At 40.0% G+C, this 19,895-nt stretch overlaps 1 protein-coding gene across 2 annotated transcripts in view; it reads left to right on the top strand.

Annotated features, from left to right (window-relative positions):
* The window catches only part of ITGA6 (integrin, alpha 6), an 86,030-nt gene extending 66,641 nt beyond the window's left edge, over positions 1-19,389 (top strand). The window contains exons 20-26 of one of the 2 annotated variants that reach the window (XM_006878833.1): positions 1,515-1,688; positions 3,707-3,805; positions 3,907-4,017; positions 4,106-4,204; positions 13,173-13,298; positions 16,641-16,770; positions 18,963-19,389. In XM_006878833.1, coding sequence (XP_006878895.1) covers positions 1,515-1,688; positions 3,707-3,805; positions 3,907-4,017; positions 4,106-4,204; positions 13,173-13,298; positions 16,641-16,748 — 717 coding nt within the window. In that variant the 3' untranslated portion in view covers positions 16,749-16,770; positions 18,963-19,389. The remainder of the gene's footprint in view (positions 1-1,514; positions 1,689-3,706; positions 3,806-3,906; positions 4,018-4,105; positions 4,205-13,172; positions 13,299-16,640; positions 16,771-18,962) is intronic. The other variant, XM_006878832.1, reaches the window with a different exon arrangement.
* The last annotated feature ends 506 nt before the right edge of the window (positions 19,390-19,895 follow it).

Genomic DNA, 19,895 nt, shown 5'->3' with positions numbered 1-19,895 from the left:
ATATATGCACCAACAACCAGAGCCAAGGAAGAGGATATAGAAGATTTTTACCAACTTTTACAATCAGAGATTGATCGAACATGCAATCAAGATGCATTGATAATAATGGGTGACTGGAATGCAAAAGTTGGGAGCAGAGAAGAAGATTCAGTAGTGGAAAACATGGACTCGGTGACAGAAATGGAGCTGGAGAGAGAATGATTGAATTTTGTACAATCAATGACTTTTTTTTTTTTACAATCAATGACTTATTCATAGCAAATACGTTTTTGAAGAGACACAAACTCAGGTTATATACTTGGATTTCACCTGATGGTATGCATAGGAATCAGATTGATTATAGCTGTGGAAAGGACCGCTGGAGAAGCTCAATATCAGCTGTGAAAACTAGGCCAGGAGCTGATTGTGGAAGAGATCAGATGCATAGGAAGTGGTTAAAAATATCATTGCTTGGATAAGGCACTTTAGTCTTTAACCTGACACCCTTGCTCTTTAACATTTTGTAGATAATTCTTTATAGATCTTCCAAGTGCAGTACCTAGGAAAGGTGGAGGGTCAGCGAGTGAGAGGAAGACCCTCAACAAGATGTGTTGGCATAGTGACTGCAGCAAGTGTGTCAGAAATGATGAGGATGGCACAGGGGAGGATGGGATTCAGATTTGTTGTTCATAGGGTCACTGTGAGTCATACCTGACTTGACAGCACCTAACAATAGCATTACAATGAGTGTTGATGGTGGATCTAAGTAAAGTCAAGTCATTGGCAGTTTCCATCTTTCCTCCATCTACCATGTTGTCTAGTAATATTTGGAGAGGATTTTTGTTTTCTTGACATTGAGATGTAATTCATACTGTTGTCATTAGAGCAACTTGCAAACACACATGTGACGTTTCCCCTTTCCTTGGGCATGCTGAGAACTTGACATATCTGGAATGTTTGGTCTGCTACACATTACACTTTTTATTTTCTTCTTTTAATAATTTTAATGAACATTTACAGAGATTTTAGATTTCTATTCATTCATTGTTGCACCACATTATACATTTTCTGGATCACATCGGTAATCATTTCTTCATGGCCTTGTTTATTCCAGTCCATCTTCAAACATTTAACACATTTTATTGAGATATAGTCCACATACCATACAGTTCACCCATTAAAGTATTCAGTGATTATTAGATATTCACAGCTCTGTAACCATCAATGCTAACTCATTTTAAAACATTTCCATTACCCTAAAAAGAAACCCTCTACTCATTAGCAGTCACAGCCCTCCCTCCTCTCCACTCGGCCCTAGGCCACCACTAATTTTCTGTCTCTTTGACCTTTGAAAAACAAAAGTTAGTAAGAATTCATAAGAGTTAATACCGATTAGGAATACTCTAAATTTTTTTTTTCTGTCTTTGTTATAGGATTTTGTCAGATATCTCGGCTTTTTCTCTTTTGGTAGCAGAAACTGATATTTTTTCTATTAAAAGAATTATACTGAGATAATATATATTCTTTTCTAACAGGTAATTAACTTAGGCAAACCTCTCAAGAACCTTGGCACGGCAACTTTGAATATTCAGTGGCCAAAAGAAATTAGCAATGGCAAATGGCTGCTTTATTTGGTAAAAGTGGAATCCAAAGGATTGGACAAAGTAACCTGTGAGCCGGAAAATGAAATAAACCTCTTAAAGCTAAAGGTACGAGGGTAGATTTAACCGGTGTCTCCACAGATAAAAATAAGAGAAGATAACTGATGAGGCGTAGAACTGTCCTTGCCCTTGGGAAATTGGTATTCTGGCGTGCTGACTTTTTCTTCAGTATTGACCTTTTCCCTATGATAGTTAAATGATCACCTCAAATTGAGAAATTCCAGCTGGTTAGTGACCATTCTGGCACATAAGACAGAGTCTCTTATTCAAGCCGGTGACAAGTTTTATGGTCAGTAGCTGTTCAGTATAACAAAAACATTCCTTTGAGAAAATGTGGGTATCATTCAAGCCCGTCACAGTAAAGCAAATTTCAAATAAGCAAGTCACATAGCTTTCTTGGTTTTCTAGGGAGCTCTCTCTGGTGGCCTAGTAGGTAAGGAGTTACCTTTCTAATGCAAGCGCACAGTTTGAATCCACCAGCTGTTCTACAGGAGAAAGAGGGGTGATCTCTTCCCATGGGATATACAGCCTCTAAAACCTGCTGGACCATCAGCCGTGAGTCACTTCTGACTGGAGAGAACATGTCTCACGTGGCATAGGGCTCAGGGAATTGCGTGTTTAACTCAAAGGCAGATATGAACCTACCACTGGTCCACTCTTCCCTCACCAGATTTACCTGTCAGAGGATCAATTTGAATTTTGAATTTGAGTTTACATGAAAGTGAGGTTTACTCTATACTCTCTTAAGTGTTCATTAGCAATTTAAAAAGTTTGGAATGTATTGAGAATTACCAAAATAAAATTACATACACAGTGAAGACATGTTTTCTGCAAATAATGCTCACAGACTTACTCCACACAAGGTTGCTACACACTTTTCGATTTGTAAAAAACGCCCAATTGGTGAAGGACAGTAAAGCAATGCACAATACAATGAGATGTGCCTGTATAGGAGGAGGACTGCGTGTGGTCCTGATGGGGGAGCAGGTGTGAGCGCCCTCTTTTAAACTCCTCATTGGCTGTGAATTGCACGAACCAAAACTGTGTTGCATTTATTCACCATAAGAATAACCAATAAAACCAAACATATTACAAAGGGTCTTGGTTCCTTAGCAAATGACCTTAAAGTGTATCTTACTCTTTAAAAAGTAAATAGTTGTTGATTACTCAGAGTTTCCAGCACTCTACTAAGCATTTTGTCTACATTTTTAAATTTCATTCTTTAGCTAGTCTTCTGAAGTAAGAACTTTCATTATGCCAACCAGCCATTTCACAGATGAGGAAATTACCATTCAGAGAGAGTAAAAAACTTGCTCACAGTCACTGGACAATAAAGAGACAAACTGCACATTCAAGCTCTGCTCCCCAGTTTCAAAGCCAAACTCTTACATCCACTCCCCAACGCCCTGCTCCAGTCTATACCACTCCACCCCGACGAGTGTCATTGCTTGTTCCCCCACCGGCTTGATGAAGTCATGCTTTATCACTGCATATCTGTTTTCAATTCTAAGACTAGTTGTCCATAGTTGGTAACGTATACATAATTTTTTACTCACCAACTTTAAAACAAAAAGCCCTAGATGGTCCATTATTCTCACTGGTTTATTATAGGGGGAAATGCCATTTTAAAACTTTTCATAGGGCTGAAATGTCAGTATTTTACTTTGACCAAGTCCTGTGCTAGGTTTTGGGGGTTTTGCATCTTCTCTTCGTGTTTCTCAATGACACTGACTCATTCAAGACGTGCTGACAGCCTCCTATGGTGTGTACCTTAGGTAGAGGGCGGGCTGGAGGGGTAAGAGTTGGTCCTTTGTAAGGATGCTTTCAGTTGGGTGGGGAGATAGAGGACCAGAGAACACCTTTGTTTTTTTCTGCGTTGTAAGGACAGTTGGAATGAGTTGCCTCCATAAACTGGACATTTAGGTTGGTAAGGGCAAATGCTAGCCTCCCACTGCAGTTCTCTCTGCCTTTGGTGCCAGGAGAGCAGCTAATAGTAATTGTTAGTTATGTGCACAGTAATGACCAAAAAGTAAAGTTGGAACTGTTTCTCATCTGATTGTTCTCAGGAATCTCACAACTCAAGAAGGAAACGAGAAATTGCCGAAAAGCAGATAGATGATAGCAGGAAGTTCTCTTTGTTTGCTGAAAGGAAGTATCAGACCCTTGTAAGTATTTTCAGGAGGGGTGAAGCTTTGGCAGAGGGTCTGAGAGACGGTCATGCTTGGGAGTGCTGCATTTGAACGACCGCTCATTCCGTTCCCTCCAGAACTGCAGCGTGAACGTGAACTGTGTGAACGTAAGGTGCCCACTGCGAGGGCTGGACAGCAAGGCCTCTGTGTTGCTGCGCTCGAGGTTGTGGAACGGCACGTTTCTGGAGGTGAGCCTCTGGCCTGCCTCTCCAGGTCCTTGACCACCTGCTAAGACGTTCCTCACGCCTCTGATGCATCCACTTTGTCTCTGAACAGGAATATTCCAAGATGAACTACTTGGACATCCTTGTGCGGGCTTCCATTGATGTCACTGCTGCCACAGACAATATCAAGCTGCCAAATGCAGGCACTCAGGTGAGGGAGACCACAGGCCACGCTGCCATGGCTGCTCCTTAGTTAGCTCCATTAAGGGAAAGTGCGGGTAATGCCTTGAAGTGCTGCTTTCCAGGTAGCTGCCAAACTAAGATAGACTAGGGTGAAAAGGCTGGTGATCTTCCAAAATCAGCCGGTGAAGACCCAGTAGATCATCTCAAGGGTCCAGTCCTATGGGGCATGCAGTTGCTGTGAATCTGGGAGCTGACTTGACAGTGACAATAACACCAAGCCAAGGTGTATTTTAATGGAATCGTTAGAAACAAGTAAACAAAACTAGGGACCTCCGTTCTTCAGATAGCATAGGGTAGGCTTGAGAGCTATTGGCTCAATGAAGAAGTGGAGACACCTTCCAGAGGCTCCATGTGTTAGAGGGCCCCTGCTGTTGGAGTTTGGAAAAAAGATTGGCAGGATCCTCCCGTGAGGTTTACAGCCTCTGGAAACCCACTGGAGCGTCAGCTGAGTTGTTTTTTACTTGATGACACATAGTAGCAACTGCTCAGCTATTACTGAAGTACAGTGCCCAAGTGATGTTAACTTCATTGTATCACGGGGTAGCCCATGCCATGCTTAACCATGTGCGGTTATTAGAAACGATCTTTTATATATGAATCCCTTTTTATACCCCAGCTGTGGGATGTACACATATCGGTCCCTGATTGTGCCCCGCAGGATGAGTACAAAGCAAATGACATTCCTCTGTCATGTAACAATCGTTCGAATGACTGAAGGAAACTGTAAGGCCATCTTGAACAAGTCTGTTTTATTCTCTTGGGAGCTCTTCGGTTAAATGAAGCACAACCGAACTTGTTCCTGGCCTCTTTCCATCCTGGGCTTGTCCTTTGGGCAGGCTCCTGGTTCATACGTGATTCCCAGTCCTGAGCTGGGGCCCAGTTCACCTTACCCTGAGACCATTCCCCTCCACCATCTCAGCACCACACTTCCGACAGCTCAGCTGAAATTGATTCTAAATGTTTCCTGGAGACTGTTTGGTTTTCTAGCAGCTGCTGTTTTTGTATTTCTATTCTACTGAAACTTCCAAGTGTCTTTCATCAGAACTTGTGGTAAAATTGTGTTTCCCATCTCCTGTCCTAGAGCAAGTTTTAAAAATCAAAATATATGAAATACCTCTTTAATGTAACTTTGACCCAGAGTTTCCATTTACAAAGTAATTTTGAATCATGATTATTTGCTCTACTTACTACATTTTCTCTCACCCTTATAAACCTTTATAAAACTAGAAAGCCATCAATGTCTTCATCTAAACAATTAACAAAAGATTAGCTAGAACTAGGAAAGAACTCTGTGGTCATCTACCAGTGAGAGATTCCTGGCGGGGTTTAGGTCCCACAGGGCTATGTATCAAGATGACTTCATATCGCAAGAGACATCATGGATGGAAATGTTTTTCAAAGAGATTGATTGGAGGACGGAGGACTGACAATTACTGCTCTGAAGACAACACTGATATACTTTTAGACGTGTTTTTTTTTACCTTTTTTTTTATTATACTAGTTCATTTACAAAATTCAGAATGCATTTCTTTTTCCAAACTAGATTCTTCCAATTTCCTACACCGCCCACCCATCAAATTGTACAACCCCATGATTAGTCCCCCTCCTCAGTAATGGTTTTATACAGTATTCTGGATCTTTTTTTACTTGTCATTTAACCACCAGCTTGGGTAGCTGGTGTCCAGTCTAATGGAATGTTCTCTTGCTCATGCCATGTTCTTAAGACTAGTGGTAAGGTGTTGTGATGCCAGCCCAACTCCTGGTCGATTCAGCCAACAGAAGTTTGAATCCTCAAGCTGCCCTGTGGGAGAAAGATGATTCTCCTGTGTGATTTACAGTCTCTGAAAAACACACTAGAGTCAGTGATGAGTCCATTATAATTCTGCGGCACATAACAGTAAAAATTAAGAGTCTTTGCTGTGATCCTACTTTCTTTAACAGTTAGTAGATTTGTGAGTAGATTACTGATCTCTTATTTCAAGAATCTGTTTCTTTTAAAAAAATGAGACTTTGGCTTATCTCTAGCCTTCTGATAATTCTTGTGTTCTGAGTATCTGATATGATACGGAGTCCAAGAATCACATTTTCCTGTTTTCCTATTACCTGTTCTTTCCAGTCCAGATCAGATTCTTTAGGGAGAGAAGAAAAAAGAATGATTCTGCTTGTTGTTTGGTGTTTCTCTCACAAATTCTTCCCATTGCTTTTACTTTAATCTTGGTTTGAGAAAAAGTTCTATTTGTTGTGTGTTCATTTTGCAATAGAGCACCTTTAATTCAAGAGACTACAACCAGGTCAGAGAGGGCAGAAATCACCTCATTTAGCCAGGTGAGATGGCTTAGCACCAGTCAAGTTGTGTTGTTGTTAGATGCCATTGAATCGGGTCCAACTCATAGCAATCTTATGAACAACAGATCTGCACTCTGTCCTATCATGTGCTGTGTGCGCAGTCTCGGACACACTCAAACCCATTGTTGCAGGAGGGTCTTTTTTTCTTCTACCCTCCACCTTGATGTTCCTTTCTAAGGAATAGCCTGTCCTTAGTATCATGCTCGAGGATGTGATACAAAGTCTCATCATCTCTTCCTCCAAGGAGCATGTTGGCTGCACCTTCTCTAAGACTCGCCTGTCTGTTCTTTTGGCAGTTCATGAGATTATCAGTACTCTTCTCTAACACCATATTCCAAAGGCATCAATCCTTCTTCTGTCATCCTTATCCATTGTCCAGCTCTTAAGTGCATAGCAATTGATTGAAAGACCTGACTCAGGCATACCTTACTGATTAAACTGACATCATTGTTCCTCAGTACTTTGGAGAGGTGCCTGGCTGCAAACTCTCCAGGTGTAATACTTTTCCTGATCTCTCCTGACTCCTGGTACCAAGGATGTTGATTGTGGATGCAAGTAAGATGAAGTCACTGACTTCATCAGTTGAATTAAATCAATCCAAATAACAAAGGTTTGTTAAAGAAACATGGTGTGCTTTCCTTGTGCTGGCTGCTAAAGAGTCAAAGTAGAATAAAATATCGTGTCAGTGGTTAAGGATGTCAAAGTCTGGAGTTTGGTGAACCAGGCTGGTATTATTAGATTAAGCCAAGAAAAGCTATTATTTACTGATTGTTTTATATACCCTAACTTTATTTCTAAAGTAGTAAAGAATCCTGGTAGATAGAAAAGAAAACATGGTAGGTAAAAATAAGCACATCATTCTTGAGAGGGATGAGATTTTTTTTTCACTTTAAATTCAAAGAACTTGAAATAGGGATATTTTTATAAAATGATTTCTTCTATAAAGAACACTCACCAAGAGTATATTTAATAGTTTGTAAAATATAGGAAAATCTCTTCATATAGTGATTTCTCATACTTATGTTCAATGAAAGTGGAGAGTATTATGTTACAGGATAATTTGAGGCTAGTACTTGGCAGTGGTAATCAAATGTCTTCTAAGCACTGCTCGGTGGTGGTCTAATTCACTGCAGCAGCCTCTCTCCTCTTCCAGGGAACATGATAGGTGAGGTTCATGTGCACGAGGCATCTGCATGGAAATGATTAGATTTTTATGGAAAACACTTTTTAATAGCTTTTTTTTAGCTATGCAAATTGTTGCAGTCATTTCTAATCATCTTAATGATTAGAAGTTTCTCAATCTTTATAATTATTTTTTATTAATTTTTCTCATTACCTTTTATCGTCAGTGACAGTTGTTGTGAGAAAGAGCTCCCCAGTCTCCACATTTCATAGTTGTTCTCCCTTTACTTGATTCTAAGTCCATTTCTACCTTACCCCAGTCCCAGCTGTAGAATAATTATGATGAAGAAAAAAAAATCCCACAAAAACTTGAGTTGACAATTTAAGAAAATACAGTAACAGCTCCTGCCCTCCAGGACCACGCCCTGACCTTGTACACAGGCTTGCGGACTCCCCTGCCCTTTAATTGTGTAGCCCAGCCTCTTAGGAATGGAAGGGCTTCATTCTTTGGATCCTCAACTAGCTGGGGCTGGGGTGTTTTTTTTTGGGGGGGGGGGCGCAGTTTGTTTGTTTAGTCTCTAAAATGTTCCTATCTAGAGATCTGGTGGCCTAGTGGCAGGAAGTTGCACTGCAATCACAGAGGTGGTGGTGGTGGTTGTTATGTGCCATCAAGTCGCTTGCGACTCGTGACCCTGTGTACAACAGCCCTAAATTCTGCTCTGTCCTGAGCCAATCTCACTGTCTCCGACACACCCATCCTGATTACCCCAGTCACTGAATCAATCCACCTCATTGAGGGTCTTCCTGTCCTGCGCTATCCCTCCACCCTCCCAAGCATGATGTCCCTCTCCAAGGACTGGTCTCTCCTTGAAACATGTCCAAAGTATGTCAGACAAAGCTTCAGAATCCTTGCATCCAAGGAGCAGCTAGTTTAACCCTCTCCAGGATGAACCTCTTTGTTTTCTTAGCAGTCCATGGTACATTCAATACTCTTCTCCAGCACCACAGCTCAAAGGCATCCTTCTATCATCCCTAGTCATTGTCCAACTCTCTGATGCGTAACAACTGATTGCAAATCCTGTATCAGGCTCACCTTAGGCTCCAGAGTGACACCATTGCTCTTCAGCACTTTGGAGAGGTCCATGAATGTAGGAAAATTAGATATTATTAAAGAAGAAATGGAACGCATAAATATTGACATACTGGGTATTGGTGAGATGAGATTGACTGGCATGGGGCATTTTTAATCGGATCATCATAAGATATATTACTCCAGAGATGAAAAGGTGAGGAAAAAGAGGGTTTCTTTCATAGTTAAAAAAGTCATTTCTAGATCCATCTTGAAATACAATATTGTGAAGTGACAGGATAATATTCATACCCATACAAGGAAGTCCAGTGAATACCACTATCATTCAGATATATGCACCAACAACCAGAGCCAAAGAAGAGGAAATAGAAAATTTCTACCAACTTTTTACAGTTGAAGACCACTCAAACATGCAGTCAAGATGCATTAATAATAATGGGTGACTGGAATGCAAAGGTTGGGAACAGAGAAGAATCAGTAGTTGGAATCCCAGAGGTACGTTGTTCAAATCTACCAGATGCTCTGCTGGAGAAGGAGAGACGATCTTCTCCTGTACCTGTCACATCTGATTTGACGGTACACACAAAAAAAAAATTTTTTTAAATAAATAAATAAAATTTTCCTATCTCTCATTTTAATGATGGCCAGATTCAAGGCTAGCATTCTCAATGGCTCCCCACCCAACACTAGCTGCAAATCCAAAATTTTATTATTTCAGCCCCTGTGCTATTGGTTTGAAGCCATTTATGAGAATCATTTTTCCCATATTGTATACTGTTGAGTAGGAACTAACCCGTAGCTGACCCTGTGTTGCGTTTTCAGAGGCAGTTGATCACATGGGAGGAGACTGCCCATCCTTCTCCTGTGGAGCAGCTAGTAGATTCCAACTGCGTGTCTTCAAGATTGCAGCGCAGCTTCTTGCCACTAGGCCACAGGAGCTCCCTTCATTTTCCCGTTATGATCAGCTATTTTAAGATTCTGTTACGAGATGTAATCATATTAACTCTTTCCATGGACCCCTCTCGACTCTCAACTTCTAGATTTACCAGAACTTAATCTGGTGGGACTTGGCTCCTGACAGAATGATTGGCAGTTTGGACACACTCAGCAGTTCTTTGGGAGAGAAACTCAGCAGTCTGCTTCTATAAAGATTCACCTCTCAAAAACTCCGTCATCAAGTCAAGACCAACTCACTGTTGACCCTCTGGCAGGTTTTCAGAGACTGTAAATCATATGGAAAGAGAGTGCCCATTTTTCTTTTGAGGAGCAGCTTGTGGATTTGAACTGCCTGCCTCTGGAATGGTAGCACAACTCCTTACCCACTAGGCCTCCAGAGCTCCAAAAAGATTAGAGTGTAGAAAACCCCATGAGGAAGATCTTCTCTATCACATGGCATTACTACAAGTTGAAAATGACCCAGTGGGCACCCAACAATAGCAATATTCATGAAAACGGAATTTCTGAGAAGTATAAACAGCTTAACTGAAAAGTTAAACTATAAAACTAAAAGTTCAACTATATCCATAGATACCTTGGGGTGGGGGGTGGGGGAAGCTTTGGACATCTAATTCTAAAACAATCATCCACTGAAAATCCTATGGAACGCAGTTCTACTGTGACACATAGGGGTCCCGGGAGTCTGAAATGACTCAATGGCAATTGGTTTACTATAAATGAGTGTGTCCCTTCCAGGTGGTCACCTTCCCCCAGGGACACACAATATAATACATCCTTGTGCTAGTTATTATTAGGGAAACAGATGAATAAGATTCTAAAACCCCAACACCATCAGGTCATTTCTGATCATGATGGCTTTCCATTGGGTTCTCGGGCTTTGAATATTTATGGGAGGTCACTGCCTGTCTTTCTCCCTCAGTATGTCTGGTGAATTTGAACTGCCTACCTTTTGACTCAATGGCAGATAACAACAAAAACAGCTTTTAGACAGTAGCATAATAGGGTACTCACAATGCCACTAGGGCTTCTCAGATGAGATGCAACATAGACTAATTGAATTATCTTTTTTTTTTTTTTAAGAGTAGTCCATTCCCAGTTACAGAAGATAAACAACCATATTATTTCTTCAGTGCTCTCTCACAAGTCCTTCCTTTCTTCATTGATGGATGCCACTGTGCTAAAACCCATAATCTAAAAGAAAGGTGGTTTTAGCTTAAAGCTGGGACACCTGTGGGGGAGGGGAAAGGCCACCTTGAGGCTGAGTAGTTGGAGGAAACTTCATTTAGATCATAACAGGAAATAGGGTGGGTAATAAATGTGTGTGCTGTCTGTTAGAACTCGTGTGAAAACACAGAACCCCAAACCCACCAGTGTAAGACTCCATTCTGACTCACAGTGTCCCTCTGGCAGGTTTCCAAGGCTGTAAATCTTTACGAGAGGAGATGACCTAGCTTTCTCCCACAGAGCAGCTGGTGTGTTAACACACTGCCCCACCAGGGCTTTTTGTAGGAAGCTAAAAACTCTAAATATCCATTTCTGCCTATTAAATATTGAAAGAAAAACAATTTCTTCTAGGTCAAATGAAGCTAATAACCATTTTCTAATAGCATAGGAAAGAGAAGTACTTTAATGGAAAGGTTTAAAAATAGAACCATAGTTTGCATAGTCTAGAAGCAAAAAAGCACAGTGTAGGAGAGAAGCATTTTTAGGCAGCATCCAGAGTTAAATACTTCTCTAGAAACCCTTCTCAGAATCTACATGCTCCCTCTAGAGATTTGGTGGTCTAGTAGGTAAGGAGTTAATGCTGCCAACCCAGAGGTAGGTGGTTAGAACTCACCAGCTGCTTCATGAGAAAGAGGCACTCTCCTTCCGTGCAGTTTACAGCTTCTGAAAACCTGATGAAGGGTCAGCTGTGACCTTTGGCTTGACCACAGTGAGTGACTGAGTGACTTAGCCCCTTGCTTGAGAAATATCAGAACCCTTGAAGCAGGGAGACTCCCTAGTCAGTGTGGTGTCCAGAATCATCTTTATTGTGAGGTCTTTTATGTGCTTCAAAAAATGGTCTCCTGGCATCACAAAAGTTCATGTGGATTCTTGTAAATGTTTGTAACTGAGTTGTTGTGAACCACCATAAGCAATTTGTTTGTTTTATAATAGACATGATTTCTGTTAAATTGCTAACTATCAAATGTTTAAAGCTTATGCTTCCCATTAGTTGGAGCATTAGTTCTAAGTCTGCCTCTGACTGAATCCAGGGTTTGGCTTACTCATACAGATGGTGTTGCGATAGCACCATTTCCAGAAATGTTACTGTTTATGAGGCTTCTTAGTCCTTTGTCCTAAGCAAAAGTTCCCCCTCTATGCTTATATTTCACAACGTCTCAAAAGCTAGATGAAGGGTGTAGGCTGATTGAACATTCACTAGCCCTTTTGTTTCCATTAAAGAAACCTAAAAGGAAATATGATATGTCTCAAAAAGATACCGGGTAATGTGGATTAAACAGGATTGACACTATCTTGATAATTGGCACTGGGTGATGAATGCATTACAGTTTACTGGTCTTTTTTGTTGATAACACATTTTTTAAAGATAACAGGTTACAAAACAACTATGAAATATCATCTCACCCAGCAACAATAGCAAAGTTCAGCAGGGCAGCAAACAACAAATGCTGACAAGGTTGTGAAGAGATTGGAACTCTTATTCACTTCTGGTGGGAATGTAAAAGAATGTATAGAAGGCAGTCTGGTGCTTTCTCAAAGAATTAGAAATAGAAATACCATTTGACCCAGCAGTCCTACTACTGCGAATATATACTAAAGAAACCGGAGCCCTGACTCAAACAAATGTACATGCATCCACGGTTATTGTTGTGTTATTCACAATCGCAAAGAGATGGAAACAACTCAAGTGCCCATCAACAAATGAATGGATAGGAAAAACTACCGTACATTCATACAATGGAATATTACACAACATTGAAAAACAGTGAAAACATGGGGGAGCCTGAAGGACATTATGCTGAGTGAAATAGCTCCATCACAAAAGGATGAATACTGCATAATAACACTGCTATTACAGGACAAACATAGCAGTGTGGGGAGAGAATAAAAAAGGAGCGGCTAGATAATAAGCACTGCAATAGAACACATGAAGGGAAGAACTAGGGGGAAGGAAAATGTCATTAGGTGTTATCTGTATGGCAACAATCTGGGTAAGGGGTGCATTGCAGGGTAGGTTGGGGGAGGGGAATAAAATGTTCAACAATGAAAAAATAATATTCTTTTTTAAAATGTCATCTCATCTATCCATAGTTTGCATTGTCCAAAATGTGCTTGGAATCAGAAGTAGCACTTGAAACTCCTGATAGTGCCTTTCTCCCCAACTTATGGTAACAGTGCTTGTGTTTATGCCTTACAGGTTCGTGTGACTGTATTTCCCTCCAAGACTGTAGCTCAGTACTCAGGAGTGCCTTGGTGGGTCATCCTGGTGGCTATTCTTGCAGGGATTTTGTTGCTTGCCCTATTAGTGTTTTTATTATGGAAGGTGAGTCACAGCTGACGTTTGAGTTTCATGTTAAAACAAATTTCATGTCTTTAAAAATATTTTTCTTCTAATTTCCCCCATTACTTCCTTTTACCCTGATATTTCATTATGAAATTTCCAACATAAAATTTGAAAGGAATCACTTAACACTGATGTATCTGCCTACCTAGTACTTTGTTTTCCAAAGCACCTTATTTGGACATGGTTTGAAGTTGCTTAAATGCATAGATTTTAGTGTGCTTTGTCTGTTTTTCATTTGTTGGGCAAATAATGCTGTATCAAATGGAGCTGTATTGCTGCTGATGTCCTTTTCTATAAGGAAATATTCATGGTAGCCTTTAGCCATGAGTGAGAATCAATGCAACAATACCGGTCATAGCTGGATTAGATCTAGAGAAGCATGAAAATGCGTAACTCCATCCTTAGGGGTCATTGTAGCCTAGGACAAGGAAAGGTTTTTCTCTGATAGTATGCATTAAAAAAAAAAGTATATGACGTGAGCTCCTAGTTGGTTGCCAAGGATTATGATTTTTTTCTTTTCAGTGAGTAATGACTTGTATCAAGTCTCAGATTCCAATGAACTCTAGAAATGAAAATTTGTAGTGATTTTTGTGGCCACAGACCCTGATGTGATATGGTGGTGGTTGGTGTGTGTTACCATCAAATCAGATCTGACTGGCACAGAAGGAGACTGTTCCTCTTTCTCCAGTGGAGCATCTGGTAGATTCAAACCACATGCCTTTGACATTGCAGCACAATTTCTTGCCAGTAGGCCACCAGAGCTCCCTGTCTGATCTGATATGAAAAGGGGCCATTAGTGCATCTGTTTGACAGACATTGTTAGCTTTTCAGGGTCCCAGGACAGATGCAAGTAAACAGTTCCTCCTGCTCTCTGTGTGCCTGATAGAGGCAGCCAAGACTGAATAGGGGAACATAGCAATGCTGAACACTTAAACCATTTACTCTACAAGAGAAATCTAAAAATGCATTTATATGGGGGGGGCCTGTTTCTCATATTTATTCTTTCTTCAATTAATTTTACTGCAAAAATATTAACATTGTTATTTCAGCAGCCTTATATATGCACCATATTTTGAAATAGGAAGAAACTGAATTCCAAAACACAGTTGTTGAAGAGTGTTATATGAGAACTGCAATCCTAACCACCATTCTAGAATCAAGCCCCTCCTTATAGAAGAATATATTGGATAAAAAGATCAGGATGATCTTGTGTTAAAATACTGAACCCAGTCAGTTTTGTTTTTTCCTTTAGTTAACAGATAATTATTAAACATAACCATTTTGTCTTTCTAGAATAACTTTGTGACATTCTCCAAACTTGAGTTTGAAGCTTGATATTTACTCTTGGGCCTTGAGCCCCCTCCCACTGTTGCTTAGCTCAGGTGGTAGGTTTCTCTGGCAGGTACAACCAGCCAACAAAGAGATGTCCCCAGAAATGCTTTATTGTCAAAAACTGGGGATGGATACTTGAGGTTGAACTTACTGCTCTCTGATAAAAGTCACAGGACAGTCTTCTGTGACAGTTCTTGTCAGTCTTTAACAAGGTATATAAACTTGACAGTGGGTGAAGATTTAAGAAAACAAATTGTATAATTTTAGGCAAAACATTTTACTGTCCTGGGACATTGGTTTGCTTCAGCTAAGTGTTTGATTATATTGGATTAGATGGGCTCTGAAGTGCCCAGGCACCTGTCACCCCATCTAAAATAATTTTTATTACGCTTTGTGTATTAAAGTTAGAAAGCATTAGGAGGGTCAGAAACAAGGGTCTTTTAATTTGGTTTTGCATTCCACATAAGTGGCAAGGCCAAGGTAGGCAGGTGGGGGGTGTGAACCTCCAGGTCCCTTTCAGTCACAGCATGCTTTGAACAATAAACTTCAGCCTAGCATTTTATTTGGGCGAAAGAAGAAAACAAATCCTTTGGGTTGGACAGATAACCTTCATTTTGCAGACACATGTTAAGAATAACGCTTAGTTCCTGGTCCGGTCCTCTTTCCACTCTTTTTCACTAGCACATATTATTGAAGGTTCACTGAGTACATTCATTTTGTCATAAATTTAGAGTTATAAATATATACCAAAACAGTATATATTATATGACCCAAATGAACATTCTATAATTAATGGTGAAAATGCTCTGGAATGACATTGTCCAGTCAGGTAGCCATTTATCACATGTGTGTATTGAACATAGGGAGATCTAATGGCTTAGTCTATAGGGTGTGCTCACCCAAAGCCCATGACTTAACGGTTCAAATCTACCAGTGACTCCATAGGAGAAATATCCTCCAGCGAAATTGACCATTTCAGAAACTCTCTATAGGGTCAGCCTTAGTGGGGGTATGAAGGCAATGAGATTTGATTATTGAGCACTGAAGTGTTGCGTTTTATATTTTTTAAATCACATTTCCATTTAAAAAAAATGGCCAGTGACTAATGTATGGTTTGATACAAATACAGAATTTTTTATCTTTATGAAGTTGCTAGCTTAGGAAGCGAAATTTCACAAAAAAACAGACTTATTCAACCAAGTTATATTTCAAAGGGCAGTTCCATGGCCTTATGAACTAGATAAATAGAAAATAGGTAAATAAAATAAATAGAAAATAGGTAAATAGAAAAAGTTCTCCACCGGTGGATGAAGGAAATTATGGTGGGAAGAAAATCACCCTTTTCTGCTCATTTAGAGTGACCTAACCTGGGGAACTTGGGCTTCCACCACTGAAGGGTTTCCTGGCGGTTCAGAATTCGGGGGAATTGGCAGCAATCATGCTTTCATGATGGTGTATTTGGATTTGTATATGATTCATCCCACCCACCCTAAGGCCTGAGGCAGATAGCACTGGTTCCATAAAATTTACTCTAAAAGGCAAAAAAATAACCCACAGTGCATCTGTATTTTATCTGAATTTGTGCAGTCTTAGAGAATTCCTTTTCTAACCTATGTCTCAGTCACCCACAGAAGTCAGTCATTTTTGCCTGATTTGAGCCCGTATTCTCTTACATGGAGAAACCACCCAAAATTACAGTCAGATGCATACGTATTTTTCCCCCTTTTAATGATTTTTGTTTAAACAGAAAAGCCGGTTAGTTGATGTCACTCATACAAGGAAACCTTTCACCAGAAAAGAAGCCGTGATGAGAGAGTTGGTTGAATGCTGTCACAGTGCAGCAGCTATTTGCTTTGGGTCTGATCCACAGTGGAATCTTTGTAAATAAGCTGTTAATAGAGCAATAGATGGCACTCTGAGGTTTTCTTTTGTTTACAAGCACTGATGCACAAGATTGTAAAATTGACTAAATACCTTGCTTCCTTGTAGTGTGGTTTCTTCAAGAGAAATAAGAAAAGTCATTATGATGCCACATATCACAAGGCTGAGATCCATGCTCAGCCGTCTGATAAAGAGAGGCTTACTTCTGATGCATAGTATTGATCTACTTCTGTAATTGGTAAATCGATTGATGTTTTTTAATTGCTAGCTGTGGGACCTGCTGTGGTTGTGGTGGCTAACTTTACGAGCAACAGCTTGCTGTGTGTGTCCCATTAACAGATATGTTTCCAAATGTCCACACTGGCTTGCCTGGCTTAGATTCATTTATTACACTTGAAAGCTGATGATCGTTTCTTTTAATGTACAGAATTTTGTGTGTGTGTGTGTGTGTGTGTGTGTGTTTTCAGGTGAGTTGTTCTGTGGTGTTTTTGTTGTTGCACATTGCCCACTGCAGTGAACAAAATATCCTTGTACACACAGACCGAGACTTTAGACCTCCCCATAGTCGTTTGCCACACGTGGTTCAATCTAGTCATGTAGCATCCCACTTGGAATTTCAAAGATGCATAAGCAATCAGTCCAGGTTCCTTGTCCATTTTGAAATTTCCCTCCAACAGAAGCTTGTGTTGACTGCGTAATTAACCTGTTGCATGTTGGAAACATTGTTTCTCTTGATGATGTGGCTTTCTCACTGTCTTTTTTGATCTCTTTGTCTTTGCCATTAAGTGTTGGGGATGCTTGGAATGCTTTCATTGTTGCTCAGAAACTCCTTTTCCAGCTAAGCATGTACCGTCCTTTTCCTGCATATCTACAGCAGGTCAAAAACCATTACAACAAATTAAGACTATCAGCATGATAGAGATCATGGCCAGCTTCAGGTGATAATCCTCTAACCTAAGGAACCTTCAGTACACAAAATTCTAGTGCAAAACGTGCCCTGACAGCTTTTATTTCAGTACGTTGTAATGGAGTTTGACCTTGTTTCCTTTTCCTGGAAATTTTATGCAATCTTGGGGTCTCAGTTGATTTCAAGTTCATATTTTGCCCCTCTATTTGTAAAATCCATGGAAACAGGAATTGGTGTTGATTCCTTTTTCCATTATGTGGAAATGAAAATGGAGTGAGTGACTTGGCAGTGCCTTTCCATGGCACTGTTAGGATGAATCCCAGCACTGCCATTGTCATTTCACGGAGCACCCTCCATTTCCTTCTTTGTTCAAGTGGGACAGCAGTCACATTTTGTAATCAATAGGTACTTTGGCACTTTTGCACAGAAAAAGAAATGAGTGAATATAGAAGTGACCCAAGAACAAAATTTCATGGCCCATCTTGCTTACTGTTTTAGCAATAACTGTGCACAAAGTTTTATTTTGCCCTCTGGCCTTTTTTTTACATAACACCATTCTTCATAACATCATAAACTTCTCAGTCAGCCATTCTAGTTATCTTCCTCATCTAAATTTTGTTTAGCTGCATTTCTAAATCGAAAATACCTGAAAAATCATTTGTATATGTTATTTATCAAAAAATATTCAATCTGGTTAAAATATGTTCTGTAAATACCTACTTTGGGTCAAATTGAATAGTTTTCATGAAAAAGCATTTATCTTCATTAACAATTTAAACATAAATAATGTATTTTTCAAAAAGGATGAATCAGAGAGTATTCTGAACTTAAGTGCAAGAGCATCTCCTCCTAGGAGATACATGACTGATTCTATCAAAGAATAGTTATTAAATTACTTACTCATAAAGAAGTTTAAATCAGAAGCATGTATGCAAATAGAGGCAAAGTAAATGACATTTTTAGCTTGGCTAAAGAGAGATGTGATGTGTATACTAGAGTCTCAGGTAAGAGATGGGGAAAATACTTAAACTGACCCTTTCAGTTGAACACTGGCATGTTGAAATAGTAACATTTCAACTATCTAAGGCCTGATTTCCCTTTTATTAGTAAGCAGGGACCATGATAGAATCTTGGGTTTAAATCTTTACAATTTTGTTCTTAAAATGATAGTCTAAGAATCAGAAAATTAGATATTTTACATATAATGCCGTTATTAAAAAGGAAGTAGGACTTCATGAATTCTCAAATTTTTAGTGACCAAGGAGCTTACATTATTATAAAAATGTGAAGACAAGAAGAAAAATGAACTTTTTCCCATTTTTGGAGTGATTCATTTCTCCCTTTATCCCTGTTGGCTGTTAGATTTTTATCATCAGACCTATCAGTTCATTCTTAAAAGAAAACCATGTGTTTGATTTAGTCCAAAAGTAGGCATGGCTGAACAGACAGCTTAGACTTTCTCACCGATGCCACCTGCTTTTCCTGAGGTTGATTAATTTTTGTTTCTCTTTCCCTGTGCCCAGTGTGGGTTCTTTAAACGCTCTAGGTACGATGATAGCGTTCCCCGATACCACGCTGTAAGGATCCGGAAAGAAGAGCGAGAGATCAAAGATGAAAAATACAGTAACGACAACCTGGAACGAAAACAGTGGGTCACCAAGTGGAATGAAAATGAAAGCTACTCTTAGGGGAGCCCCCAAAGCTCCACGGTACCCAAACTGCTTTCCACCCCAATCCTAACAGACATTCAGGTGGATTTGAAGACCCTCCAATACCTGAATGTTGGTTTCAGCTGACTACAAGCAGTACGAACCCATAGTTTTTAACTGTGGATATTGTTACGTAGCCTAAGGCTCTTGTTTTGCACAGCCAAATTTAAGACGGTTGGAATGGATTTTTCTTTCACTGCCTTAATTTAACTTTCCAGGTTGCTTTTCATTGCGGTGTGGCCAATATAACACGTGCTAGGGGCAGGGCCTGCTCTCGTGACATCCTGTTGTGAATGTAGTTGGAAGGAGACACCCACAGCCTCCGCTTGCACTTCTGCACCCTCTACAAACATTCTGCCCGTGGGATTGGAGAACTTGCAAGTCAGCCGGCCCACATCACAAGACTCTGTTGCCAGGGTAGTGGAGTTTGGATTTAAAGCGCGGTCTTAAATTAAATGTGCAATAGAAGGTGATGATGCCATCCTGCCATCTTTTTCCGTTTCCTAAATGTGTGAGTGCGCACTCACACCAGATGCTTACAGGCTGCGTTCTCTCATTTCACTAAAACCCATGAGAACAACAGATTTGAATGCTAGTTATCCTTATGTGTATATAGTTAGCTCTGGTATTTATTATTTTTGCAAACCATTTTGACAGGCCAAAGATTCTCCAATGGACCCTTTGGGTGATTTAAGCAATCAGAACTAGGACATGGGAGGTCAGTGGTTTGACCTAAAATTATGTACT

The sequence above is a fragment of the Elephantulus edwardii genome, unplaced genomic scaffold (genome assembly GCF_000299155.1).
Source record: "Elephantulus edwardii isolate Elephantulus edwardi_28Jun2011 unplaced genomic scaffold, EleEdw1.0 scaffold00001, whole genome shotgun sequence".
In the NCBI taxonomy this organism is placed as follows: domain Eukaryota; kingdom Metazoa; phylum Chordata; class Mammalia; order Macroscelidea; family Macroscelididae; genus Elephantulus; species Elephantulus edwardii.
The sequence above is the reverse complement of the archived record's forward strand: the minus strand, read 5'-3'. Positions and strand labels throughout refer to the sequence as shown.